The 26,784-nt window shown below is 41.2% G+C and overlaps 1 protein-coding gene across 21 annotated transcripts in view; it reads right to left on the bottom strand.

The window, feature by feature from the left end:
- The window catches only part of LOC101465762 (adhesion G protein-coupled receptor L3), a 266,208-nt gene that overhangs the window by 159,830 nt on the left and 79,594 nt on the right, over window positions 1–26,784 (bottom strand). For all 21 annotated transcript variants that reach the window (XM_076881844.1, XM_076881846.1, XM_012919994.3 and 18 more), the window contains exon 4: window positions 5,120–5,333. In XM_076881844.1, coding sequence (XP_076737959.1) covers window positions 5,120–5,333 — 214 coding nt within the window. The remainder of the gene's footprint in view (window positions 1–5,119; window positions 5,334–26,784) is intronic.

A 26,784-nucleotide genomic window follows, 5' to 3' on the forward strand; every position in this document is an offset into this window, starting at 1 on the left:
ATCTTTCCATTGACTGTATGTTTTTCTATCCAGGTATGCTTTTACTGCACTGGCAGTGTGTTTGGAATCGTCGTCATACTGGAAAACCAAGCCACTGCCGATCAGTCACACTCCAGATGAAACATCAAAAATCTGACAATATTTTTCTGCGTTCATAACTCAATTCTAATTTTGACATGATTCCAAAATGCAAAACTTTCCAAAAAATGTCCAATGAATTCTGCAGTCCATAAGACCAATTGCCATTGATTTTCAGTAATTTGGCATACCTTAGCTTTTTCCCCCCCCACCGTTTCCCTTCCTTCCCTTCCTTAAGCTTCTTGACAGCCACCGTTCCTCTGAGACCACTGCAGTTAAAAGGACTGCACTGAAATGAGCTAATGTTCAAAGGGAAACTTTGAAAGGCCTGCAGAACTATTGCTCAGGTCTTGGAAGCAAAGTATAAAGAATTTAGACTTTTGCACAGTACTGTACATCAAGATTTATTTTTTTTAGGAAGTGTCCCTGTGCTCGTTTCTAGGTCTATATTTTTATTCTTGGACTCTACTACTCTTTCACCTTTTATTAAAGCCCATTCCAATTTTTCAAACAGAAGGTTTGGAAAACAAATAGGAGGGAACGCTGTGTTTGTGATGACCATTTCATGGGTATCGCCTCCCTTTGACATTTTAGTTCCAAAAGTAGGGAAAACTATCTAAGACAGATCATTTAGAGAAGTTTTTGCTTCACAGGTTCCTGACATTGGTCTTATTATTTGCAACTTTGGCCATGTTTCCTATGAGCGTCCAGGACTTTAACAGTACATACATGATAATAAAAGAAAAAGCCAATATGTCTCCTTTCACCATTTGCTCAAAGCATTTGAGGAAGTTTTATATACTCTAAAAATGGAACAAAGACTTTGATTTACTGACAGATGGTGGTCATTTCTACACAGAACAAACTCAAGTCAGCTCTAAGTGAGTCAGAGTAAGCTTCACAGTTGGTCTTGTCAGCACCAAGCTGTGAGTGTTGATCCCCGCTGTTCTTGAGGACCACAACTGCAGCTTTAGGGAATACCATTTATATTAAACACTGTCCATATTTGCAAGATGCCTTATAGATTGCATCACTCTGGCTGAAGTCTAAACAGTGTCTGCCATACTTCAGAATGAGAACGCATCTGTGGGGTTTTGAATAATTAGCAGAAAGGTTACGCAGGAAGTCAGATATTCGTTAGTTTATCTGTTGGAGTTTAACCAATAACCTATTTTACTGACTGTAGGGCTGTTTTTGACAGGCCTGTTGCACATGTTTGCTTCGCTCGTGTACTATAACACAGACCTGTATGTTATTTTATTATGTTATTCTTTTTGATGCTTATATTTCGTCTTCTTTTTCTTTGCAAGCTATATATTCATGGTATCAGACAATAAGCCAATAACCAGCCACAGGCACTAATAGTGTCATTGTTTGCCAAACATATATTTAAAAGACATGCATGACATACTTAATCGAATCCAGAAACAACAACGTACGTGTAACGTACACGAAATATCTGTATAAGCGTATCCGTAACGTATACGTTATGTAGCTGTTTGAGATCAGCTGCCAAACACAATATATATAATTTAAGGACTTGAGTGTTTTAAAAATTATTCCCAAAAGTTCTACAGATGTGTATGTTGTAAATTTCATTCAGATTGATTAAGTTATCTAGGAGGAGTTGGCGAACAGACGTACACTACGATTAGAGTAAGACACTTTCAGCACTACTAGTCAGTTATTACGTTAAAAGAAGTGCCGTTCAACACAAATGTTTCATTCGTGGTTCTTTAAAAAGAATATATATTTAATCCAGCCAAGTTCTGTATTATGTGTGTTTTTGTAGCCTAACAAATTAGCTCGGTAATCAAATACCTCATGAAAGCCACAATCAGGGGGAAATCAGGTTACTGGAAACCATGTAAATGCTCTAATCAGACTATTACCTTGTTTGGATTGTTTCCAGTGATTAGGCTATGGACAGAGACAGGAAAGTATGAGGTGAAGAAGGAACGTCTTTTAGTTAGTCAACTAAAAAATAAAAAGACATGAATATCCATAATCTCCCTGTCCTGGCTTTGGCCTTATCTTTGTCTGTTCTAACTGCTTGTTTCTCTTTCAGGCTCATTTTCCTTTTTAACCCCAATGAGCTTAGCCGCAGGTGCCTAGCAACGCCTGTGACAGCTCGACAGTGAAATAGTCGGAGGTGGCCATTCATTTGTTGTGCTAACCCCCGCATGCTAATGCCTAGCTGTGTCACTAAAGCCACGACCACATCCCTTCTTTGCCACCCTCCCTCCCAGTTCCAATTCATGCTACCCACACCTTTCATCCACTCAGCAGCTTCCTCTCCCAAGACAAAGTGCCCTGGCTCTGAATCAGGTTGTAGTTCCCTTTAAGCATCATTGAGACACCCCCGGTAGAAATGAGATGCTAAAAAGACACACTTGTCCCTGCTACTTTATGCTAGTTTTGTGTTCTTGACAGTTGCAGGACCCGTTGATTCATTCCTGCAGGGATTTTCGTCTGAGTGGGCGGCTCGGAGAACAAAGGAGCTACAGGGTGCATCAATTATCTGACAACATGTTTCAAACTACCTCGTTTTAGCATCGGCTGCTTTTCACACAGCTGATTATCTGAACTCTGTGTTACCAAACTAAAAAGCAAAGAGCAATAGTTTGATAAAGCCCAAACGTCCATTAGTATTCTCAAGGGGCCGTGACCAATCTGGAACTAAAGCTCTGAAAATAAGTAGAGGTGAACATACATTCAGCTTTGGAAATAAAATGAGGCAGACAAAGTCAATGCAGAGCAGCAATTTAGATAAAGTCCATCGCTTCTGAGTGCTCAAGGGTGTTTTGACCTCAAAGGCAAGGGAAACCATGCTTAGAATGATAGCAGATAGGAGTTTTTATTCTGCTCTTAAGTGCTGCAGTAAGTCAACAACACACCAAAGACTGACTATATGTATATTCACTCGGCACTCTCCCTGAGCTCCCCGTTCACTGCTTTCATACAACTTGCTTCAAACACTGAAAACTTGTTTATATATTGCCTTAATGTTAGCAATCTATTACACGCAAAAAGCCGAAGTACAGTAAGAGCATCCTCGCTCTCTGGCCTGACAAATAGGCCTCCATGTCCCGGTTTCTGCACAACAGGCTCATAACTCTGAAAACAAAGCTCACTTCTGGCAGTGAAACTCATCACACATGTTTCTTCTGCTTTAACAAATAACCTGTTCATATTATTTGTAATGATCATTGATTTGTGTCAGTTTAAATTTATGGCTGGCACAGATTAGCAGCCAGGTATGGTGAGGTTTGTGGTTAATGCTGCTTGTGGCTCACTCGTTTTCTCAGTCAAATTAATCCATAACAGAGAAAAGTGTATGCACTATACCCTACCCTAATAATCTGCTCTGCATTCATTTTGTGGCTTTGTTAACTTGGAGCTCTGTTTTATACTTTTAACAAATCTCAAGGGCTGGTCCCAAACCAGACCCAAATAGTATTGAAATAAAGTGTGTACATTCTTGGGAGTAAGTAAAATATATTAAAAAAGCTACTCTTTTAAGAAAACATGTTTCAAAAAGAAGACATTTTTAATTTTTTATTAAATATCAGCAATCCTCAGGTGTGAATTAAAGTATTTCTCATTAACACAAGACTGGTTGATTATGTTTTCAAGATATGGCAATTATTTAAGAGCAAAAAGCAATTTGTTTCCTCTGAGCATGACTGTGTGTGAACACATACATATTCATGCATGCATGCAAATAGTCTCAAGCTAGTCTTCTGAATGGGAGCCCAAACAACCTATCATTATTATTATTATCATCATCTGCTGTGGTCAACAATACACCTTTAAAATGAGTGCATATAAAAAGACCTTGCATCGTGGCCCTGGATTTCTTTTAGCGATGCTGCATAAAAGAAAGAAAATAGACTGGGAATGTGTTTTAAATTCTCTTTTTCATCCAAGGATAGAAAAAAACATAACTATACTGCATCTATTATGCATATTTTTCAATCGTCATTATGACCCTTTTCCACCACAATTCTTGGAAACGGTGTAGGAGGGTTTTTGGATCTTGTAATTTCGTTCTAAAGCTAAGTATGTACAGTTTTGACTACTTCCTGTTTAGTAGACTTTGGAGAACACACTGCACGGTTAAGTTTGTAACCCACAATGAAGTGAAAGCTAGCAAAGTAGGCTAATAAGCTTTCAGTGGGAAGGCGGTTTTAGGTTATTTATATCAGCTCCCATGTAGCTGTAGCTACATGTAGCTGTAGCTTCCATAGACTGTATATAAAATATGGATGTAGCCTCCAAATTATCTATGATTTTGTCTTCTAGCATAATGAATACTCAGCGTTAGATTTATGACCATTGCTATAAAAGTTTCTGTGGACAGATGTGACCACTTTTAGACGGAAAAAAGCTAAGTAGAGTTAGCCTGCTAGCTAAGCTAATGCTACCACTTAGCTAACACTAACAGTTAGCTTTGCTAGCAAGCTGCATCCATACACTCTATAGATTAATTACATAGACACTAATAGGATCTAATTAGTGTTAAGAAACAAATAAGATGCTAGATTTTCACTCAGCAAATGTGACTTCTTAGACTTCCCACTTTATTTGTCACATAACAGCATTTAAAATGGTTGGTTCTCCAAACAGAACCAACACCCATGAAGAAAAGTAGTCCAGTTACTTGGCTCTCCTGACCTAAAAACTAACAGGCAGAACCATCTATAGCCACCTGTGTTTGCATTTACCTGTCAGCCCTTAATGTACATTTTAAGCCTCATAGAAAATAAAATGCAGCTATGAAAGGGAAAATTAGCTACAACCATTTTCATCCTGAACTGTAAACATGTTCGTTTGTACAGCAGGAACCTTTAACACAGGTGTCTACGGGGAAGTACTCAAGTTTTTTTTACTTCATCACTTTTTAACCTGGTTAAGTCCTCAGTGTGAAATTAAGTTTCATAGCAAGGCTGATTGCTATAATTCAGCTTGAACTCTTAAATATTAATTATATAGCCGATTAAGAATATTTACTACAATTCAGACAAATTTATGTCCGTACCTTTGAGACATGATCTTGTATGCATCTGGAAGGTAACACCGTGTGTTCTCCATCTGTGCTGGGTCTGCGTCGCAGATCTTATCATCAGTGCGGCCGTAGTTGGCGCTTTCGATCAGGATGACGTCAGTGCCCGGGCACCGTAGCTCAATGGGGTAGCTCTCGCACGACAGCTCCCTCCTCACCACCGCCATGGGGATGGGTGCTCGACTGAAGGCTGAAAGAATACAAAATAAATAAATAAATCAGTGTGTGAGAATTTCCGTTTTCTTCTTACCGGTGAAAATATTTCTACAAATAAGTGTTAAAGCAACTTCATACTGCAGTTGTGGTTAGCTCAGACCTGCATTTTTTTTAAAAAGTGTATACTACTGCAGGAAAATACAATCAAAAGGTCTGACACAGAGGCATAGGTGAAGAGGTTAGCCACCCTTTTCTAGAGAGTGTGGGTGGTTAGGACGCTGCTTGTTTGGAGTGGGAGGATGAGCGCTAACACAGGGGCCCCGGAGAGGCCAGGAGCTGTCGAAAGAGAGAGTCGGAGATACTACACAGATCAAACATAAGGAAATGGACACGGTGTTTGCTTTTGGCTGTGAGAAAATAAACATTCATTACATGGGCACTCAACTGAGAAATTAGAGACAGGCAGAAACACAAAGGCAAAGGATCCACAGCAGAGTGTGGCCCAAGTAAATTGTTGAAATTTCCCTCTAGACTAAAATCTATAAATCATAAGAAGCGCCAGATTCTTTGTTTTTTAAGGTGAAACAATGCCTTTCAGTTAGACAACACAAAGGCGAGAGGCAGGAGGTCAAAAGGTGGCCCTGTGCCTCAAGCCAAAAATGGGAGTCAAATTGGCAAAAATACGCTGTTTACTGCAGAGCCAAAATGGCCGGGAGACCCCAGTGAGGCTGAGAGGCGGCCGTCCAAAGGTTGCCATTTTTTCCCTTTCCTCTGACACGCACGCACATCTGCGGAGACTCACAGTCGCGCACGAACACGGCATGTGCAGAGCAGTCTGGAGAAGTTCTGTGTTTACAGCGAGAATAAAAAATGAGCGAGAAGCGTAAACATTGGCCTGAGTGACTGCAGGAGGACTGTGGCAGTTACGGATTTCTATAAACATCCTTTCAGACGAGTGTCTGAACTGAAAAAGCCAGCGCTGGATGACATGGAACACAGACATTCATCAGGGAGGACAGATGGAGAAAAAGAGGCACACGGAGTGAATCCACATGTGAAAACGAGAGTGGGTGATACCACATGTATCTCTAAAACTCCAAACGTGGCCCCAATGTGTCACTCGTGTGTGTTTGTGACAGTATGTATACAATAAAGAGCTATGTATGAATGTGAATGGAGAAGAGCGCTATGCGAGTGCAGTCCATTTACCACGAGCTCATTTTGACCTTGGAAACAACAACAGCGACAATAATCTCACCACAAGGTCCTTTTAATCATTCCTCCGCAGCCTTCAATCATATCATAAATACGCCATCAGCAAGTCGAGTGCAACTGCTGCAGATACAAGAAGTCTCCATTTAAAAAGCTCAAATGGGAAAAATTCTTACTTTTAAGGTCACGCAATTGAAAACTCCTGAAAAAAGACAATTAATGAAAGGATCCACATCAGTCACAGTTATTTAAATCCACGATCACAGAGCGTACTTGTCTGTAAAGCACAAACCAGTGTTATTTGCTAATGAAAATCCTAGAATAGGTGATAGCATACAAACCAAGATAACTGAACCTTTTGTCACAGTTTTAAATATATATTTATGGCATCCATCACCTTGGGTGTGAAGCGGCAAATGCTTAAGTAATAAACAGCTGCGTCTGAGATGTGTGAAGTGTACAATTTTCATCCATCGCTCTCTCGTTTTTCCTCACCCTTTTGCAGCCATCTCATTGTTTGGTTGTGATTCACACAAGAAACAAAGCAAAGCACTAACAATGACGGTTTTCTGACGGAAGTTACATTCAAGTTCGTCCAGCGCTGTGCCGCCGCGCACGGCTCGTTTCTTTCTTTACCAGCTCTTCCCAGTACTGCCGCTTTATTGAAGTCAGACCGGCTTATCATGTTTAATTACATATCTTAAAACAGCTAGGCGCAACAATGTCGAGCTGACACTTCATGTAATCTCAGACGGATTGGTTGATGTTGAGATCAAGGCTCTGTGGGGGCCATACCATCTGTTGCAGAACTCTTTGTTCTCGCGTCTTCCCTATGGTATCGTGCCATCGAATGCAAATATAGGAAATGAACACTGAACACTTTAAAAATAAAAGACATTTTTAAAAGTAATGTAGTGGTGGGTGTTTTTTAGCCAGTGGAATAACTTTGAGTAAATGCCTTTCTTTATAACCTAAATCAAACAGCTTAATACAGAACCCTGCCAGATTTTTGTGGATATAATTGTATTACTGTGCATTACAGTAAATTAGTAGATTTACTTAATTTACTGTATTTTCACAGTGAACTTTCATGGAATCCACATTGTGCAGATACAGTACCGTGCAAAAGTCTTGGGCCACCCCTCATTTCTTTAATTTGCTTCCACAGACCCAGATTTATTTAAAAGTAGTCTTAAGCAATAGTTCCCCAGGTTTCTTTTTCATTCATTATCAGCCCAGATCTTGACCTATGAATCACTCAAGCATAAAAACACATCTAACTCAAGGCAGGAACCAGTGTTGTGTCTACACACAACTGACAATTTAGCAAAGAATTTTAAATTGTATCTTTAGGCACTTTGTTGCTATCAGCTAGGTTGCAAAAACACATTTGTTCCAATTTATTCAGTTGAGTCTGTGAAAAATGCCAAAGATAACACAGTTTCACAGGAATAAAATTGTAGTTTTGAACCAACAAGGTGATTTTAAAAGAGCTATTAACTGAAAACTTGGAATATCTAAGCATGGATTGCAGTGTGTCTTTAAAAAAAATAGAAGAAACTGGACTAGAAATGTCCTTAAGCAATAGGGAAAACCCCCCAGAAAAGACCTGACAGAGGACCTGAGAGCTGCATCTGAAAATCAGTGGCAACAGTCATCATCAACATATACAGCGGTCTATACTTATGAAAAGTACAGTCACAGTTTGATCCAACATGTAATCCCATCTGGAAAGCATCTGATAGGCTGTATTTTGCAGCATGAGGATGATCACAACCACACTGCCAATGCAGCAAAAGCATGCCTTGGTAGAAAAACACACAATGAATGCTATCAGTCATAGACGAGCATCCCCAGACCTCAATGTTATTGAAGCAGCCTGCGATCGTCTTGATAGAGAACCGAACAAAAAGGCAACCAACATCCAAAGAAGAGCTTTGAATGTCCTTAAAGAAGCACGGAGAACTATTCCCGAAGACTTCTTGAAGAACTTACAAGATATCTTGCCTAAGAGAGTTCAGGCTGACTTAAAGACTAAAGTTGGTCAACCCAAATATCGACTTTCAAGCTTGTTAGAACTGTTCTTTCCAATAAATTGCTGCACCTATTTCCCATTTTCCCAGGGGAATATAAAGAAATGAGGGTCGGCTTGAGACTTTTGCACAGTACTGTGTGTGTCCCATAATAGATCATTATGCCGTATTTATGTAAGGGGACACAATCTCTACCATTAGCAGTTTAAAAAGTCATCCAAGTACCACTTTTTATCTTTCCCTGGAGCTAAACAGAGAAAACACAAAGGCACACGGCGAGGTGAAACAACAAAGTCCCTCATTATTGTGTCATTTCATTTTGTCTCATAAATCATTCAAGCCCCAACACAGTAAAGCACTCTTGCCATTGAAATATCACCGATTGGAATTGTTATATTCAGTGGCGATGAAAGCCATCAATTATCTCCCTCTTAATGGGAATATTTATTCCACCCCCTGAAAAGTACCGCTGTGGATCACACCAAACTTCTTTGAAAGTGACAACAGCAGAGCAAGGGGGATAACACGGGATGAATACGGCAGGTGCACTTAGCTAAATGTCGAAAGTGTAATTGACTTTGATTGAAAAGAATTAATTGTTTATTTATCCTCCTGCTTTTAAGTGTGCATGCTTACTTTGAGAGCTGCCTCAGTTTAAAAAAAAAAAAAAGAGGCCCTATTGAATAGTCTGCATTAATCTCGATAAATACGATCTCATTGATTTGCTATGAAATCTTAGAGTCATTCTCTCAAACCTCATCGCAGCGCTAAGCCAAGGGCTCAGTTGATGCCAGCATCCCCCCCGAAAGAAACATTAAAAAAACATCAGAGAGCGGCGAACACGATGCCGTAAATGGGCACCAGCAATCCCCTAATGCAGGCGAGTAAAAGCAGGCCAGTGATGTCTCAGATTACCCAGCTAGTCAACAACTGTAGTGTAATTACATTTGTGCCCGGAGGCGGTGATTGATAGGGCTCATATTCCTCAGGTGCCAGAGCCGTCATCTCGCCCTGCTTGCACGCATCCCCGTCTACCTGCAGACATCATTGTCAGATCTATTGAAAATCGAAATAGTCTTATTGAAAGTCCATCCTCTACCCTAAGCTCCCATGTTCTATTCACTTCATCTCGCTTTCCCTCTCTTCAACTAATAGAGGTGTATTTATATGCAGTGTGGATCTCTTTTCTCCACTGCAGATTCTCCCTGGATAATTCCTTTGACAAGAGCTCTGCTGAACACACATATATATATATATATATATATATATATATATATATATATATATATATATATATATATATATATATATATATATATATATATATATATATATATATATATATATATATATATATATATATGAAAGAAGTGATTTGGGGTAAGCAAAGCGTAAAGGGCTGGATACTTCCACCGCCTTCATGCGAGCAGTGTTTTTAATCACGATGCTTGCAAATGACATAACTCACAAATGAATATTTCAAAAATTGCAATTACTCGCCAAAAAGGTCAACAGAAAGGTCAGACAGAAAAATGGTCATTTGGAAAATGTCGCACCCCCGCAGAGCTTTTAAAAATCACCCCGAGGGTGGGGGCTTCGGCCTCCTGATTGCGGGTTTGTAAGTGGCAAATGGTGAGACAGCAAGCTAAGAAATCTCGCTGTTAAAAAGCTCATTCTCGGGTCACTGACACTGAGCCCAGACCCCATCGCCTTCCCACCCGAACCGCGAGGCACTGAAGAGCAGACAGAGAACGATGACATTTAAAAGTCAGCACTCGTAACAAAACAGGGGTCCTTCGGGGGCTTGTTTTCCATTTCATCTCCCAAGAAAACATGTCAGGCAGGCGCAATTAAGGTCGACCACCACACACATTTACAATGAACCCCCCCTAACCCCACCAAATGAGTCACCATCAATTGGAAAAACAGATGTCGGGGACATGTGCGGCTCCTAACAAGAGAGTTTTAGATCATTTCGCAGGCTTCAGCTGAAGAGTGCAAGCTCATACGCGGGAGATAATTTCCCAATAAACATGTGCTCTACAATTAGGCAGAATCTGGCAGAGACCCAAATATGTTCCTAGTTTGTTTTTGTTTTTTAAAAAAGGGAGAAAAAGATGTTTAGGCTATGAATATGTAAGAGTTTAACATTTTATTCTTAAAAAGAGGCTCGCTTTCAGCAGCAGACAATTTAAACTGGGCGGGGGGGAGTTTGCATTCAAATGAACTCCTGACTTCATTGAATTAATGTAAGATAGATGGAGGAGAGGGGAGGAGATGGCGAGGGAGCTGATTCAACAGATCAAATGTCTCGTTTTCCACCGAGAATCACTGGATGGGTCCGGCCCCCAGAGCTAGTGATTAATTAGCGCATGAATCTGGATCCTGTTATTTGATTAGACCAATGGGAGCCTGTCACACCGACTTCTTAGTTTGCAAAAAATGACATTTTCTGGTGGGCATGAAGTTGAAGTGGTTGGGGGGGTGGAATAAGTCGCACACACACATACAAGACTGCTTTTCAGTGAATTGCTTGGGAGAAAAGGGGGGGGGGGGGGGGGGGGGGGGGGAGAGAAGGATAGCTTCTTCAATAATGCATGAGGGATTATTTATCTTGAAGTGAGAAACAGTTCAGGCAAATTGTTCTCCCAAATAAATTACGTTTACATATGGCCCAAGGCAGGAGAAATCTCAAAGGCTTTTTTTATGGGGGAGTGCAAAATTATCCAGGAACTGAACTGTCAAAGAACTCCGCAGATGGAGCGCTTAAGAGAACGGCATCAATAAAACATCGTTTTTCTGCTGAGCGTGAAAAATGCGAGGCTCGTGCGCAATCGAGGCGGTCACACAATTTCCGGGACAAAGAAAAAAGTTTTTGAAACTTGAAAAACAACAACAACCCCAAAAAAATGGACTCAATAAGGCGTTTTATCGAAACCTGCAGCCGGGATGACGGATAACACCTCCGTAATGATAAATCCATGAGCCCACCACGGGGATGATCGTGACAAACTTCTCAAATCGACTTGATGGCTTTTGACACTGACCAACGATGCCGCTAAGCACAATTAGCATAACTCATTGTGACAGCACCCAGATATCCATTCACCACGCCAAATGAACGAGCCATTCATTTTGCCTCTGCTCCCGTTCAACAGCGCACGTTTGAGCACATTAATTGGCAACACACCACGAACTTGCAAATTCCAGCAGAGGGGGGGGAAAGACTGATGGTGGGGTTTTGGTTTTTTTTCCTCATTTTCAGTGGAACTGTCAGTCAAACTGGCTGTGATTGCCCGGAGCGAAATGAGGTCCTCGGTGTTAACAAATTAGTGCTGAGGGATAGAGATACGGTGAAGATGTAATAAACTACTCCAGCTTATTGGCTCGGCCTCCTCACGTGGTGATGATGTTTTTATGAGAAGCCGCGTGCACCTTCTGTCTGACGCAACCCACGGCGCAGCAATCACTGGAAGTGATTTTCTTCTTTCCTACCGCAACGCAGTATTGACACAGTTCAAGTTAATAACTGTAAGAGTTAATAAATTGGTCACTAGGTGGAGCGAAATCTGCAGAGCTCAGCAGCTTCCCCTTCTCTCTGTGATATACTTCCAGCAGACAGAAGCCTTATGTTTGCACACGCCGGTAACAAATACAAGTGGCTCATCACTCCATAAAGGCTTGATTCACATACTCAGAACATAGAGGTGAAGTGTCTTTCCATCCAGCGAGCACTTCCATTTAATTAATCACTACTCCAATTCATTAAGTGCGTAACCATGACAAGAAAAGAATGAGGAAATGGGAAGCAAGTCCCATCGAGGTCTTGCGTTAAAAAACACTTTACTGTGCAAATTACAACATTAGAGTCTGAGGTCAAATCCTCCGCAGCTTGCCCCCGATTCTCTCGCAGCGTTGTACGAACTCTTTGTTTTGTATTGAGATTAACTAGGTTGTTTTGAAAGTCGTCACATGATCAAAACCCCCTTTTCCATGACCACGATCGCTTGAAGTTTCGTAGAACGGTCTGGATGAGTGACGTTAAAAATGAGAGACATTCGCAAAACTAAAACGGCAAAGAGCTCGTTACTTTGAAGCTGATCTTTATAGAAATACTTTGGATTGCACATAAGAGTGCTGTGTGTCTGCAGCACGCATTATAACTTATTCAACCACCTGAGAAGACACCAGGTAGAGTATAATTAATGCATAAAGGCCAAGAAAAACAATGCAATGGTCGCAAGTGTAAAACATCAACAGCGCATCACTGCATCCATCCAGCTCAAGAAGACGCATTGAAATCACCAACCAGCATCAAAGATATTTAATCAGAAACTGAATCGTTATTAATCATTCGTTATTATTAATCTCTTGCTCTCTCCTACAGTTCCCTGATCCTGGCTTCTGCTGGAGGTTTCTTCCTGTTAAAAGGGAGTTTTTCTTTCCCACTGTCGCCGAATGTTTGGTCAAAGGGGGTTGTCTCATTGTTGGGGTTTTCTCTGTGTTGTTGTAGGGTCTTTATCTTACAGTATAAAGTGGCTTAAGGTTAGTGTATTTGTGCTTTCACACTGCATAAATAAAACTCAATTGAATCTATTTTTTCAAAAGCGAGAAAACCTGTCCTGTATGCAAACTGTCGCAGAGAAAATAGAGAGTTTTATTCGTATCTACCATCAGGGGCGTAATTTCCAGGGGGGTTAGGGGGGTTATGACCCCCTCAATGATCAGACCTAACTAATATAACCCCCAATAACATTATGAATTATCTTGCATAAATAGACTGTTGATTTTCTTTACTCGTTTCAGTTATTACCAGCAAAATAGTTGCATGTTTAATCATCTGGTAATTAACCCAGATTTATTTATTTATTTAGACAGAGATCTTGACCCCCCGAATGTTCAACACAAAGTTACGCCGATGTCTACCATTCACATCTACCATGCCGGCATAGTGAATGGAGTGAAAGACTAAATTATTTGTCTGCAAAGATGAACTTATACAGAGTAATTTCCAGGAATGAAGCTGGATGTAAAGGTGAACGCAGTGCATGGTTACTTTAATTCTGTGTTGTTTTGGTACAACTATCTTTTTTCATATGTTTTCTTTTTCTTTTGAGACATGCACTGAATTTAGGTGAATAGGGCTAATTGCATTTTCGTGCAAAGGTTCGGACAGACGTGAAGACGTTAAAGAGGTGTTCTGTTTACGTGACGGTGCAATAAAAAAAAAAAGTCTGTCTCTAAAAATCAGTGAACAATGATGACACATAATAGCGATTGTCATTTTGAAGCCGTAATCATGCAAGTGTACTAGTACAAATTCTTTCCAATTTCCTTTCCTGCATGCAAATCACGCAGAGGTCCCGCTTTTGTCAGACAGTCCAACCCAGAAGTGAGCCTGCAGAGAGGGCTGCGCCCGTGGCAGCAGCTCATCCCAGCGAGCCCGACTTTGTTCACCTCGCCTCTGACATCGTTTTGCCATTTCCCTCTCCTTTCCTCTCCGCACTCCCCCTCCTTCCTGTAATGTTCCCAGATGTGTCAGCATCACTCAAGGGAACATCGCAGCCAAGACTAACGCACCTTGGCCCCCACCTACTGCACGCTGCCTCCTAGTCTTAAATGAACACAATCCCTGTCACACAAGCACATAGGAGATACTCGCACACCTCCCAGAGCAGACATGACTCAACATGCCCCTATAGCAACACATGCCCCCTTAGTAATTGAGGTCAAAGAAAAGAAACAACAGCCTGATTTTTGCCTTGTGTGCGGGGAAAGAGGTCTTTCCCTTGCTCCTCTTTTGCTCCATATCATCAGATGGAATTGCCCAGCAGCGTACTGGAGGCAACAGCTTAGCTAAGTTTAGCACGGTGAACTGAGACAAACTGCAGTGCAACCTTGCTAATGTGAACTTCTCAAGGAAAGGTGGTTCAGACGAGGAAAACGCAAGTACAAGTGGTGTATCAGTTTTTCTTTTTGGGGTGGAGGTGGGCTGTACTCGTCTTAAACCCATGTTTATAGCAGTCCTTTACTAATGTAATCACATTCTGAAACACAGTTGTTGCTGATATAAACTGACGGTAATATAACTCCAAGTGACATATGCAGTAATCGCTGTCACCACTTAGTCTTTCACTTCAAACCATTATGAGGTTTAAACGAAATGTTTTGTTTCCATGGTCACTCCCATAACATCTGCTCTTAATGAGGAGTATGTTTTAAGAGATACCATCCTCTTCTTAAGTGAAGGAGCAGAGAAGCCAACTTATCTCTTTTTTTTACTGCACTATGAGACATTAAAATCTAGTTGTGGTCAAGCAGCGACACTTTTTAACTGAAAGATGATAGGCTAGTCTCCTGATAAGATGTCAAAAAGTCACGAATAACTAATCTGTTTTTCAGTGTTCACGCACACGTTTTGTTTTTTATTGGCACAAATTTGCAAGTACTAGAGTTATATTTCGTCTTTAAGGTATATATTTTGTGCAGAAAAGCAGGGAGGCCTGACCATGGCAAGTGAAGAAACAAAGCTCCGAAAGTCGCGGTAAGCATTGCATTTCACCACAAACCATGAGCTTTATCTAAACTTTAGGCCTCACTCACACGGGACATAGGACACCAGGCGCTGACCCCTTTGCAACCTCCTGTTACTAGGGAAAAATGTTTATTCCCGGAGGGGTTGCTAAGTGGTTGCCGGAGGTTGTCGACTGTCACTTGGGTGAAATTGGTAACAAAGAAGTATACCGATCAGTATTCAAGTTCACAAACTGCCATGAGCCTGTGCTGAAAACGAAGCCAACACAGGTGACAAAGGGTCCTTCTTGAGGCCGACTCCATGCTATCTGGTAAGCTAGACTAAATTCCAATCAGTGGTCCGATCCTCTTGACCATGGACTTGGTCAAGAGGATCGTTTTAGGCTACCTTTCAATGCTGTTCTCTGCTAAATAATACGGCTCACAGGGTAGTTAATTGCGTAGTGGTTTATACATTCGCCTAATAAGCAAAAGATCCCTGGTTTGTTCCCAGGAGGAGACAGAAATCCCTTGGGGGGGTTTGCATCAGGAAAAGCATCCGGCGTAAAAATCTGCCAAATCAAATGTGTGGAGCTACCTGCTGTGGGGACCCCACTGTGAATAATGGAGCAGCTGAAAGTAACTGTTACTGTGTAGACAACTGTGCTAAAAACCTGCCTGCGCTCAGGCTTTTGTCGGTTAAATGCTAGCAGTTTATTTTTACTTTGTCTCAAAAATAACTGTGGTGACATCTTTGAAGCCTTCAAGTCAAAGGGTTAAAGTGTGAGTCCATCAACAAACGTGTTGGATGACAAACCAGACAGTTGTCATATCCAGTTATTATTATTCCATATTACTTTATTTAGCTCATACCTACCATGAAGAGAGTTCTGCTTTTAAATCATAAATGACTTTTACATTTTTAAATTTTACTTTTAAAATTTAAAAGTGACTTTTTAATGTGTCTTTTGCCCCGTCTTCCCCCATGGGTGCCCCTCACTGAGCCTGGTTTTTGCCATAGGTTAAAAACTTCCTGTTAAAAGGGAGTTTTTCCTTCCGACTGTCGCCCAGTGCTTGTTCATAGGGGGTCATCTGATTGTAGGGTCTTTGCCTCACAATATTAAGCACCTTAAAGCAACTACCAACGTGATTTGGCGCTACATAAATAAAACTGGGTTGATTCTTCAAATCTGTGGTCTCAGCATACACACTCTGGTTTAAAGGACACTTGAATATCTCTTGCTATATCTATTGCTTAACTTTAGGCAGCACCATTCATCTGAACACCTGAGTGCACTTCATTCATTTCCATAGCAACCCACAGTATTGTAAAAGGCCCTTTCACATAAAATATAACACCAACCGATGACAGAACACCAGAAAATGTGTTTCTCATGTAATGAATAGGAACCCAGGCAATATCACTGTCTGAATGGATCCCTGGGGCTCTACTTATTATAACTGTATTAATAGTGCAATACTGAGAGCAAATGGAGCTGAACTCCAGCACTAACACAGTGGCCACCAGGTTAGCACAACGCCAGCTGTCACAACAAAACTGATATTAACTTTCTGCTTTTGGCTCAATCCCGATTTTTGAATCGGTTGATTGTGATCGTAATGAGGTTAAGATTTCATACGAGTTTATCCTGAACGGTGTGCACAGCAGTCTGAAGAACAACAGCGACCACCGCCGCTGCAACATATCTGCTGTTCACACGGCAGTTTGTGATTTGCTGTAGCTTGAGAAAGACAAATGTGTGTTTGAATTGGAAACAAGGAGAAAGAGAGTAAAGTATTTACATAAAACAGCATATTGGCTGTTGATGTAATTTCCCTTTTGAGCGTGTCATTAAGGCGGTATGAAAAATATGCCCTTATTTGGAATTTGTAGCAAGTCGGGGTGAACATTTTTCAATTTCCTGCCATTTGAAGACAAATCCAAGCAAACGGAGTCTCGCTCTCGTCGCCTTCTTTGCGTGAACTTGTTTGCATTCAGTTTTATCAAACGCACCCTCGTACAAGGACCCAAGTCTGAATTACATTGTGGTGATTTGTTTTCTGTGGCAGAGCGCGTTTGGAAATAAACCTAAGCCAATTCTCTTTCTCACACTTCTGCGAGTATTTTATTTATTTATTTTACACCGCAGTGTAATATCCGAGGGCAAAAAGCATGAATTAATACCAATTAAAGCTGGGTGCTCTAATGTTTACGCACATAATGAAGAACAAGAAATTATTTAAATGACAAAATTAAAATGTAATTTCATGCATATGCATCTGTTATGTTTGTAGGTGAACAGAGACTTTCTATTGTCCCATTATGTGTATCAGTGGAGTCGCTTTCATAATAAAAAAAAGATCCTTTTTCTCACACATGCAGTACCTAAGCTAGTTGAGCTATAGGCAGCCATCTGAAATATTCAAGTATCTTTAAGATGCATAAGTACAAATAACAGTGAGATGAAAAAGGGGGAGTGGGTGGGATGGCGGTGGGGGTTTTGCCCTATATACTGTGGTGCAATTCGATGTGCCGGATGATATCAGCAGATTAAAAAGCTGTCTGTATCTGCACTTAACTGCATCTGGCTGCTTTTGTTACCTCCCTTGTGATGTATTCATTTGTGTGCCGTGCACTTGTGTTTGGGTGCGCATGTGCCCATTTTAATACATTATCCAATGGGTGTTTCACCCTGGGGAATCGTGCTGATGCGTACGCCTAAAGGATGTGACACTGCTCAAGGATGACAATTTTCAAACCGGGCCCCCCGCTTGCTTTGTTACACCTCCTCCCTGCTTGGCTAAAACACCACCGACAGTGTGTAGCGCTGATTCAGTGGCGTCAGTCCCTTCACAGTGCACCAGCTTGTCCTGCAGGATAGCGCGAGCCAAACACGGAGGACATTTTAGCACCCCTCCGCCCCCATCCCCCACCAAGACCGCACATCTCTAGTAGAAAGAAGGTCTCTTTTAGTTGGGTCACGGTGCCTTAAGGGCTGATTGTGCTAGCTCGAAGCAAAGCTAAATGGTTTGCACTGACATGATGCCAGTTGAGAAGTAAAAAGACACAGAAGGGAAGAGAATGGAAAGTGTGGATTTGTGAAGAAGAAAAAAGTAACAAGGAAAAAGTGAGATAAAAGGTGTTGGAGTCAAAAAATCTACTGCTGGAAATGAATGCCAAAAACAAAAAAGAGAAGGGAAAAAAAGTGATTCTTTAACCACCCACGAAGAAGAAGTAATCTCATTCCACATGTATGCAATCAAGGCATTGCTGCTGCAATTAGCCTGGGTGGCTACGCTACATCTGAGACACGCGGCTATGATGATTTCCTTTGATCGTCTTTTCTTCTGCATTTCAAATGACAGGTATCAGACGTGGGGTTATTGTGCGGAGATAATGACTTCTGAATATGTATGAAGTAACGTGTACGCGGTTCTCACGCATCGAGTCATCCGGCTACAACTCTTAACATGCGGCACACTGAGAGCTGACAACAAGTGTAAGGCGCATGAAATAGCAGGGAACGTGAGATTTGGGGCAAAACGCGCCATACATGGCTTCGCACGAGCAGGTGTGGAGCTGCGATGTGTGCTACAATATCACACCGAGAAAGGATGGCACCTCAAATAACAACTAATTTACTCTGTAAACCTGTTACTGGGAAACAAAGGCTTCAGTGGTTGCATATATTATTTTTAGGCTGAACTCCTGCAAACAATTTCAGGTTTCTCACACATATCTTAGAAAGGTCACGAAAATTTTCACAATTTAATGCTTAATGGAAAAAGTTTTGCAAAAATATTAAGAACTACTTCACTGCTTGCTGGATTAACATGCAGGCGAGACTATGCGCCTTTGTGAAATACAATAGTTAAATGCAAAAAAGAAAAGGCCTGTTTTGGCAGAGTATTGTGCTGGATATGCATGAATAAAAGATATAAGATAAAAGATACGTTGATTGGACACGTACTAACTTGTTGGTTAAGTCCTGTGAAAGTACATGATTTGTGGTTCTGGCTCTGAATTACGTGAGGTGGTAAATAAAAATAAAGATAATAAAATATTATTGATGGGCTCGACATACAGGCCGATATTAGCTACTTGCCAATAAATCGGTATCGGCATTTCTAAAGGCGATGCATGAAAAATTTAAATAAAGAGACAGGAGAAACACCCTTCAACTATGCTATGAGGGTTGATTTTGCACGTCTTGTCCAGCAGAGGGCGCCCTGCAACATCTCTGGGGCCAATACCAGCTTATATTTTGGATTGTTAACTCCTAAACTAAATAAAAGAAGAACAAAAAGCTAATATTATTCCTTTATGCTTGTATTTGCTTGCACTGCAGCTACAGAGCTTGTGCAATAAACATGATAAATAATAGTCTACAGATATTGTCTTCTGGTATCCTCTGGTATCCTAAAGATACATCGTTCCTCATCCATGTAGCTCATCCATGATAAGAGTAATGCGTCAGATGGGAGGCTAGGCTAGGATTTAAATCCCGACCGCTCAGTTGAAGGGTGGTCCCCGCCATCCCCACCGTGACCTCGATACAGAATGCACCCCATTGTATGCGCAGATCTAACGTGCAACTGGGAAACATCTGCAGCGGGCCTATAAAAATGGCATGCGATGCGATGCCATCGCCTGCTGCGGAGTGACATCGCTCACTCTGCCTCTCCGGTTTCAAGCCTTTCCTCAGTCCATATCACGGCAGAGAAAGGAGTGTATTATCGCAGTGAAAAAGGATCTACTTCCACCCCCCACCCTCCTCTTACAGCCTCTGTCTGTGTGTGTGTGCTTGCATGGCCTAATATGTGTGCGGAGAGTGGGAGGCAAGAGGGAGTACACCACTGGGGAATGTGCACCTGCAATTTTTCTCATTTGACACAGTTGGTCTTTTGTAGGGTCTCAGGGATAAGGAAATGTCTGTGAAAGTTATGACTCCTGCCCTCTGCCTCCCCCCCTTCCAACTCCTTAAAAAAAGAGACATCTTCACTATGGTATTCTCCATCTCAGAGAGGGTAACACATTCGGCAGACTGACCGAACCGAAAAAAAAGCTGTACGTGCCGCACTTAACACTGAAGAGCTATCAGATGTATAAACAAAGCTTGCAACAAGCTGTGGACCCATAAGGAAGGAGATAAAACAGACACAGTGTGAGTGGGGGGGGCAAAAAACAAAGTGTAAAAGATGTTTGGAAGATAAACGCTCTGATTTATTTTCATTTACAATGTGTTTAACATATTCATTTCTGCATTTTGCTTGAGCAGTTTGCTGACAAGCCGTTGCAGATTGTGCAATTATATAATATAATCAAGCCAAAAATAGGGAGCAGGAGAAATATCTGAAGAGAAATAAAAAAAATAAAAAAAAAGCTAATGCTTGGATATGGCTTCCAAATTAAAAAAAGATTACAACACCAGATTTCACATACAATAAATCTAAATCCAGAAGCAGCGTGTGAAGCGACGCGAGGTAAATAACACGCTTTAGTGTTTTGGCAAGAGGTTTTGGAAAATGTGCGTTGCCTGCAGTGTGTGGATGAGCACAATTACATTTGCAGCTGGTCAAGTTGGTCCTTGGACGTTTTCTCCTGTTTTTTTCTTGACGTTAGTCTCTACGCTCGGTGTTCACTGCAACTCGGTGTTTTCAATTATCCTGGCTTTTGCACGCTCTGATGCAGACTCTCTCCTGCATATGTGAAAGAGAACCGCTACCACACCATCATTAAAAGATGCTAAAAGCTGGATAAGAACAAGTAGAAGCCAGATGACCAAACAGGTTTTCATCGCAGTTCATAGGCCTTCCTCTTGGTCTGGCCTTGTAACCTTCTGTATACAGATTATTACATAAAGAAGGGCTATTGTGAGCATTTTGGCTGTGCTCACGTCCAGGGTGTTTTAATAACCACTAGTATATTAAGCTTTCAGACTCTCTGATTGCTTGTGGGGGTTGTCTTTTTTCCTACGACTTGTTGCTGTACTCCCAGATCTCAGCATTTAATTCGTCCGGAGCTGTGCTATCATAACTGATAAATCTACTGAAAATATGACCCAGTTTGTAATAAACTGGAATTATACTTTGAGCACAGAGTCAAGGGCTATCTCGGGGAGTCTGTTCGGTCAGGATATCAGTGATCCATGGCCTAAACAGACGACTCCTCCCGTGGGTAACAGCTGTGGTGTGAGACTCAGGGCAAGCTGTGACCCCTTGAGCCTTGGATACTGTACATCTGCAGAGGATGCAGCGGGAGGGGAGCACTATGGAAGATTTGTGTCCTTCTGTGTGGGAGGGTTTGAAAGAAAGATAATAAAGAGGGAGAGGGAGTGTGTGTGTGTGCGCTGCTCATGCAGTACATAAAACGCATAAACTACACTGTATTTTCCACCCAGTGCAAAGCACTGGAACTGTAAACTACTTGACCCTGGCACCCTTCCAAACAAGGAGGCCACGCTGAGGAGCTACCATTACTCTCGGGCTATCCATTCCCCTCTCTCCTTCCTTTTATTTTAATGAGAGCACAATTAATAAGGAAATGGACCAGCTTCCCAAAGGAGGCTGGTTCCTCTACAATGGAAGCCTTCTTTTGTCAATGGCTGTATTGAATTCCTCTACAAGGCCACTGGGCTATACTGAAGGCCATCTCTAGTATCGTCCCCACCCCCACGCGACTAACTCTATCGCTTCTTACCCCTCTCTGTTCTTCTCGAGCTCTCATGGGCTAATCTGTGCCACGGTATCATTTGATCCCCCTATACTTTTGCTATAAATGCACACTTTACAATACTCAATATTGATTCACTGTGCATGGTTGGTTTATTCAATGATAGAGCTGAGGGAAGAGAGAGCAGGGTCCCATGCTACCTTGACTATAATTGGCCTGCTGCATCTGTGGTGAACTTTAGTTTGAGGCAAAATGGCATTGGATCTTTGTTTGTGAATGAATACATTAAAATTCACCCTGTTAGCTCAAGTGCCGCATAAGGGAAGGAAAGGAGATCAAAAGGAGCAGTGGCTGATTAATCCTTTGCCACTTTTGTTTTTCAATTATTCCCTTTGTTGGTCAAATAAAGGAGGTATTGCTTCACACGTCCTCCGAGTCCCACAAAAGAAGGCACCTGTATTTTCCTCTGCATTTGTCTCATGCTCTCAATTGCTCCTACAAGGCTGAACAACAGCAATAATGCCACATGCAGCAAAAGATGTACTGATAATGTGCAAATTAACATTCCCTCATTGTACTGTACTGTACATAATAAGGCTACTGTAATATGCTCTTCATTTGCAAGGCTGTTTTTTTGTTTTGGCAACAGGGAGCCGTTATGCTAATTTCTTTATCAACAGAAAGTTAAAATGTCTCTCGGTTGGGCCAACAGAAAAAAACACATGTTCCACTGATATGAGACCTCAGCATCGCCCACCAGTGCCAAAACACCACAACTTGGTCAGTGCTGCCCTTAATGTGAAAGACACTGGTAGCAAGTTGGCAGTTTAGCTATTAGCTAGACTCAGTAGACCGTCTCGGTCTAACTAGACAGTGATAGCTAGTCTTGCTAACAGCTAGGTTGATTACAATGATTAGTTTTAGCATCAACTTTTTTATTTTAAGAATGTAAAAATATCAAATCCCAGCTGTGCTGAATAGAATAGTAATTTCATCTAGACAACCTAGCTAATAGCTAGAATGTCTAGCTAGGCTGTTTAGCTAGGCCGTTTAGCTAGGCCGTTTAGCTAGACTGTAATAGCTAAGCATTTCTAGCTATTAACTAAACAGCTGCAGTTGTTGTGAGGTAAGTTTTAGGATTGAATTAAAAATGTTCTCTTTAAAGCCCAAATAGGATGCAAATTGATTACAATGATTACTTTTGCTATCATTTATTTAATTTTACAAGGGTAAAAATATCAAATCTCAATTGTGTTGAACAGAATGCTGATCTCATTTTGAACCGTGTATTTAGAGAGATAAATAGGAACTAATAAACAGACAGATATTAAGATGGAAATATCCCAGTTCCCAACCACATAAACACAGACATCTATGCAAATATCAACTCACACTATTAGCAACATGTGCTTGGGAATGACAGATTGTAATCTGAGTAATTAGCAAAATGCGTACAGTATGCCTCAAGGCATGTTTAAATCATGCACTGCTGCAGCAGCAATTCATTATGTGGGTGGTTGGGACACAGTTTCACCACCATCATCATACCCTCATCCGTGATTGTGAAAGCCTTATGGTGGAAACAGTGCTTGGAGGAGGAGGGGGGCAATCCTTCCAAGCTGAAAGATTAGCATATACAGCACTGCAGTGTCTTAATATCGCTACATGTAATCACATGCACAGTCTGTCACTGCACCTAATGTGCCATCAGAATACAAATCCCGTATCTCACATACATGCACAGCACATGCACAGTTATTCCACAGACGATGGGAATAAACATGGATTTCACAAAATAAGAAAAAGGTCATTAATTTCACAAATTGAGTAAAGCATGGGTCAGTGCATTGTCTCTCTGCTTGGTTTCTTTTTTGCCCTTCCTGCTCCTCACATTCCGCCCACACCCTAAATTACTCCCTGACCCCTGCTGTTATGCAGTGTGGGAAACCCTGTGGTATTCTACGCCCACCATTTCTGCTGTGCGAGCTGGGCTGCGGGGTTACTTAGCAAATCTCCCTCCAGCCTTCCGGACACTACAAAACACATACACATTATGCAGTCTAATGTAAACTAACATCCACTGCCACTTGACCTTGCTGTCAATATCTGTCCTCATTAAACACCATTCGGCCAGCTCCAAGTCCACTTTAAATGGCATCATTCAGCGCTTAGCAAATTATGCTTGTGCAAGTGGGTTGAGTGAATTGAGATTCTAATTCATGTATTTGGAAGATATACACAGGTCCCGGTGCAGACACCTATAAAACATGGAGAGGTATTTAACCCCACCCTGCCATTCTTAATGTTACTGTCATTCATTCCTCTTGGGTTGCACGTTCTGACAGCAATTTGGCAATGTCAAGCCGTCACTACAGATGCCGCGGGCAGCAAGGGCCATTTTTTTATTCCCCATATCAAGCAGGTATTGATTTTTCACTCATTACAGAAGGACATAAAAAGAGAAGGGAATGTTTGATGCCAAACGCCACACAAAATATATTACGCGGATGTGGAAAATTCAACCGAATCCAAAGATGACGAGTCTTTCAGCGCTGCATATTTAAATCTAATTGAAAAACTTGTATTCAAACGATGCAACACGTCCTAACAACTGAAACTAAAAGTGAAAACTTGAAATAAGCTGTCATTCAAGTGGCAGCTGTGCAACCCATCCTTAGGGTGGGTGTAAAATTTGATTTGTCCAAATATGCATGTTGTTTGTTTTAGTAAGTCTTGTGGGGTTTATTGTAAAACTATAATAGGGATGCAAATTAAAAAGAGAAATAAACCTGTTAATGCATTCAACCAGAGGCATTTTAAAGTATATCATGAAAACCATTTTCAAAGCAATCCAACTTTTATTATAATATCAATTTTAAAAAAACCCTCTCACACGTTTCTTTATTATTTGATTAACATCCGTGGCTTTGAAATGAAGTCAAGACTTCCCTCAAGTGCTAGAAATAAGCAGCCATACTCGCCTCGCCCAGAGTCAATGAGGCATACCGTTTTGCACAACAAGGACTGCGCCCTAACAAAAAATACAGCTGGAACTAAACGTTTTTACTGTGACTCAGGGGGATGGAAGCTTGATTAATGCTAAAATATCTCAACAAATTTTCATGAAATCTTGCAATGACATTCAAGGTCCTCAAAGAAGGCTGATTTCTGTGGGTGTGAGTGTAGTAGCTTTTCGTTATTTATGTATTTATTAATTTTACAATTTAGAATTAAGGATGCTAAACTAAGAAAAATTAACAAGCGTTGTGGTTGTCACAGTGCTAGAATTTCAAACTAAATACTAATATGCAGGAAATAGTGCATACTTGCTACTCCTTTGATACCACAGGGGGGAAAAAACACAATTAAGAGTAATTTTTTAAAGATAAAGATTAGAACAATAGTGTTTGTGAATGCATTCAGCTACAGCTCGGTTTATTTGCTGCACTTCTGTTGACTTGATGCCAAAAAACAAGTGGCGTCACTTTTTCAGAATTTCAATATCCAGCCCGTTTTCACTCACGAGGGGTAATATACCGACGATTTGTCACGTCCCGAGGCGTTCCTGAGGCACGCGAAGGGTGACCATCCGCGTTCTTATGCTACGCACAGGGTTATGGATGAAATCCATTAGAGTGATGTTCCCGTGGTAATACACGTTCCAGCCATGTATCACAGCCCTAACCCTAACCTTAACCACCACTTTAATGACGTTAGATTCTATTTTCCAATTTAAGTCAAATAAACGTACATGTGTAAATTCATTCCAAACGGTTCTCACGTTTCCTAACTTTTCCGATCTCGTAATATAGGGACGTGTTGGGTGCCCGGAAGCGTAATATACAGACGATTTGTCACCTAGCGTAAAATGTTACGCTTTGGGAGTGAAAATGTGTACCTTAAATATCAGTTCTGGTGACATCCCTAGTCAGTGTCCCTATGTCTGGCTGCACGTCAAATAGATACAAATAATATGGGTGGATTGCACCCATGCAAAAAAATATGCAATAGAGTTAGACAAAATAAATTGATATCGGATACGCTATGCAAAATGGATGGTAGATAATAGGAATGGGCATGGCACTCAAAAGGACTGAATACTGGCTTGACCTGAAAGTTTAAATAATGAATAGACATGTTTGTTTTGTGATTGCTTATTACATGTGAGGCCGATACCTGCCTCATACCACAAAAACCATTCAGTGAAGACTGCTGTACAAAAGCTACAGTCGTCGAACTCTCGATTTACTCTTACCAAAGCAACACAATGCCTGTCTAAATAAAGTCCTGTTGTTTGGTTTTTTTCTTCATCTAACGTCGCCTTCTAATGCATATATAATTTATCCCTGCCCCAAAGTGCTGTATATGCATGTACATTATGCTGGTGCAAATGAATGATTGACATCCACCCACTCCGAAGCCCACTTATTTGCAATGCTTGAAGAGGCATCTCGCAGTCACAACACAACAGCACATGCCTCAGTAGGCTCTACAAAGAACTTTCTGCCGCTTTGAAATATGAGCTCAAATAAATCATTTGTTTAATTAATTAAGCAAATTAGGCAAATCCAGGGATGCCTTGGCGGATGGAGTCAGTGCCCTGGCAGTAGAAGATTAATTAAGTGGATCGGGTACGGGAACAGCGAGCCTGACGTCAGAGTTTAATGCTCTTGTTTGGTTAGACACAGCTAACCTTAGCATATTAATGATGATACGGGAATGTGAGAAAGAGAGGGTTGTTCGTAAGGCTTTGTTTAAGGCCTGCAAGAGAATGCAGGCATGCGAGACGGACGTTATGTATGTTCATCTGCAGAACTGCCAATTACCCAACATTGTTCTGCAAGATACAAAAACCTACCCTACCAGTGCAACACCTAACAAACGCTGAACAGATGTGGCAGGCACACATCTGTCTTGCTGCCTCATCCATTCCTCATTACCTACCAACCCCTCCTCACCCAGCAGGATGATATCTGGTTCCACGCTTGATGCCTGCGCTTGTATCTGACCGTACAACCAAGAGTCAGACTTCATGTTCTTCGTCTCCTAAATTT

The sequence above is a fragment of the Maylandia zebra genome, linkage group LG3 (assembly GCF_041146795.1).
Source record: "Maylandia zebra isolate NMK-2024a linkage group LG3, Mzebra_GT3a, whole genome shotgun sequence".
Lineage (NCBI taxonomy): Eukaryota > Metazoa > Chordata > Actinopteri > Cichliformes > Cichlidae > Maylandia > Maylandia zebra.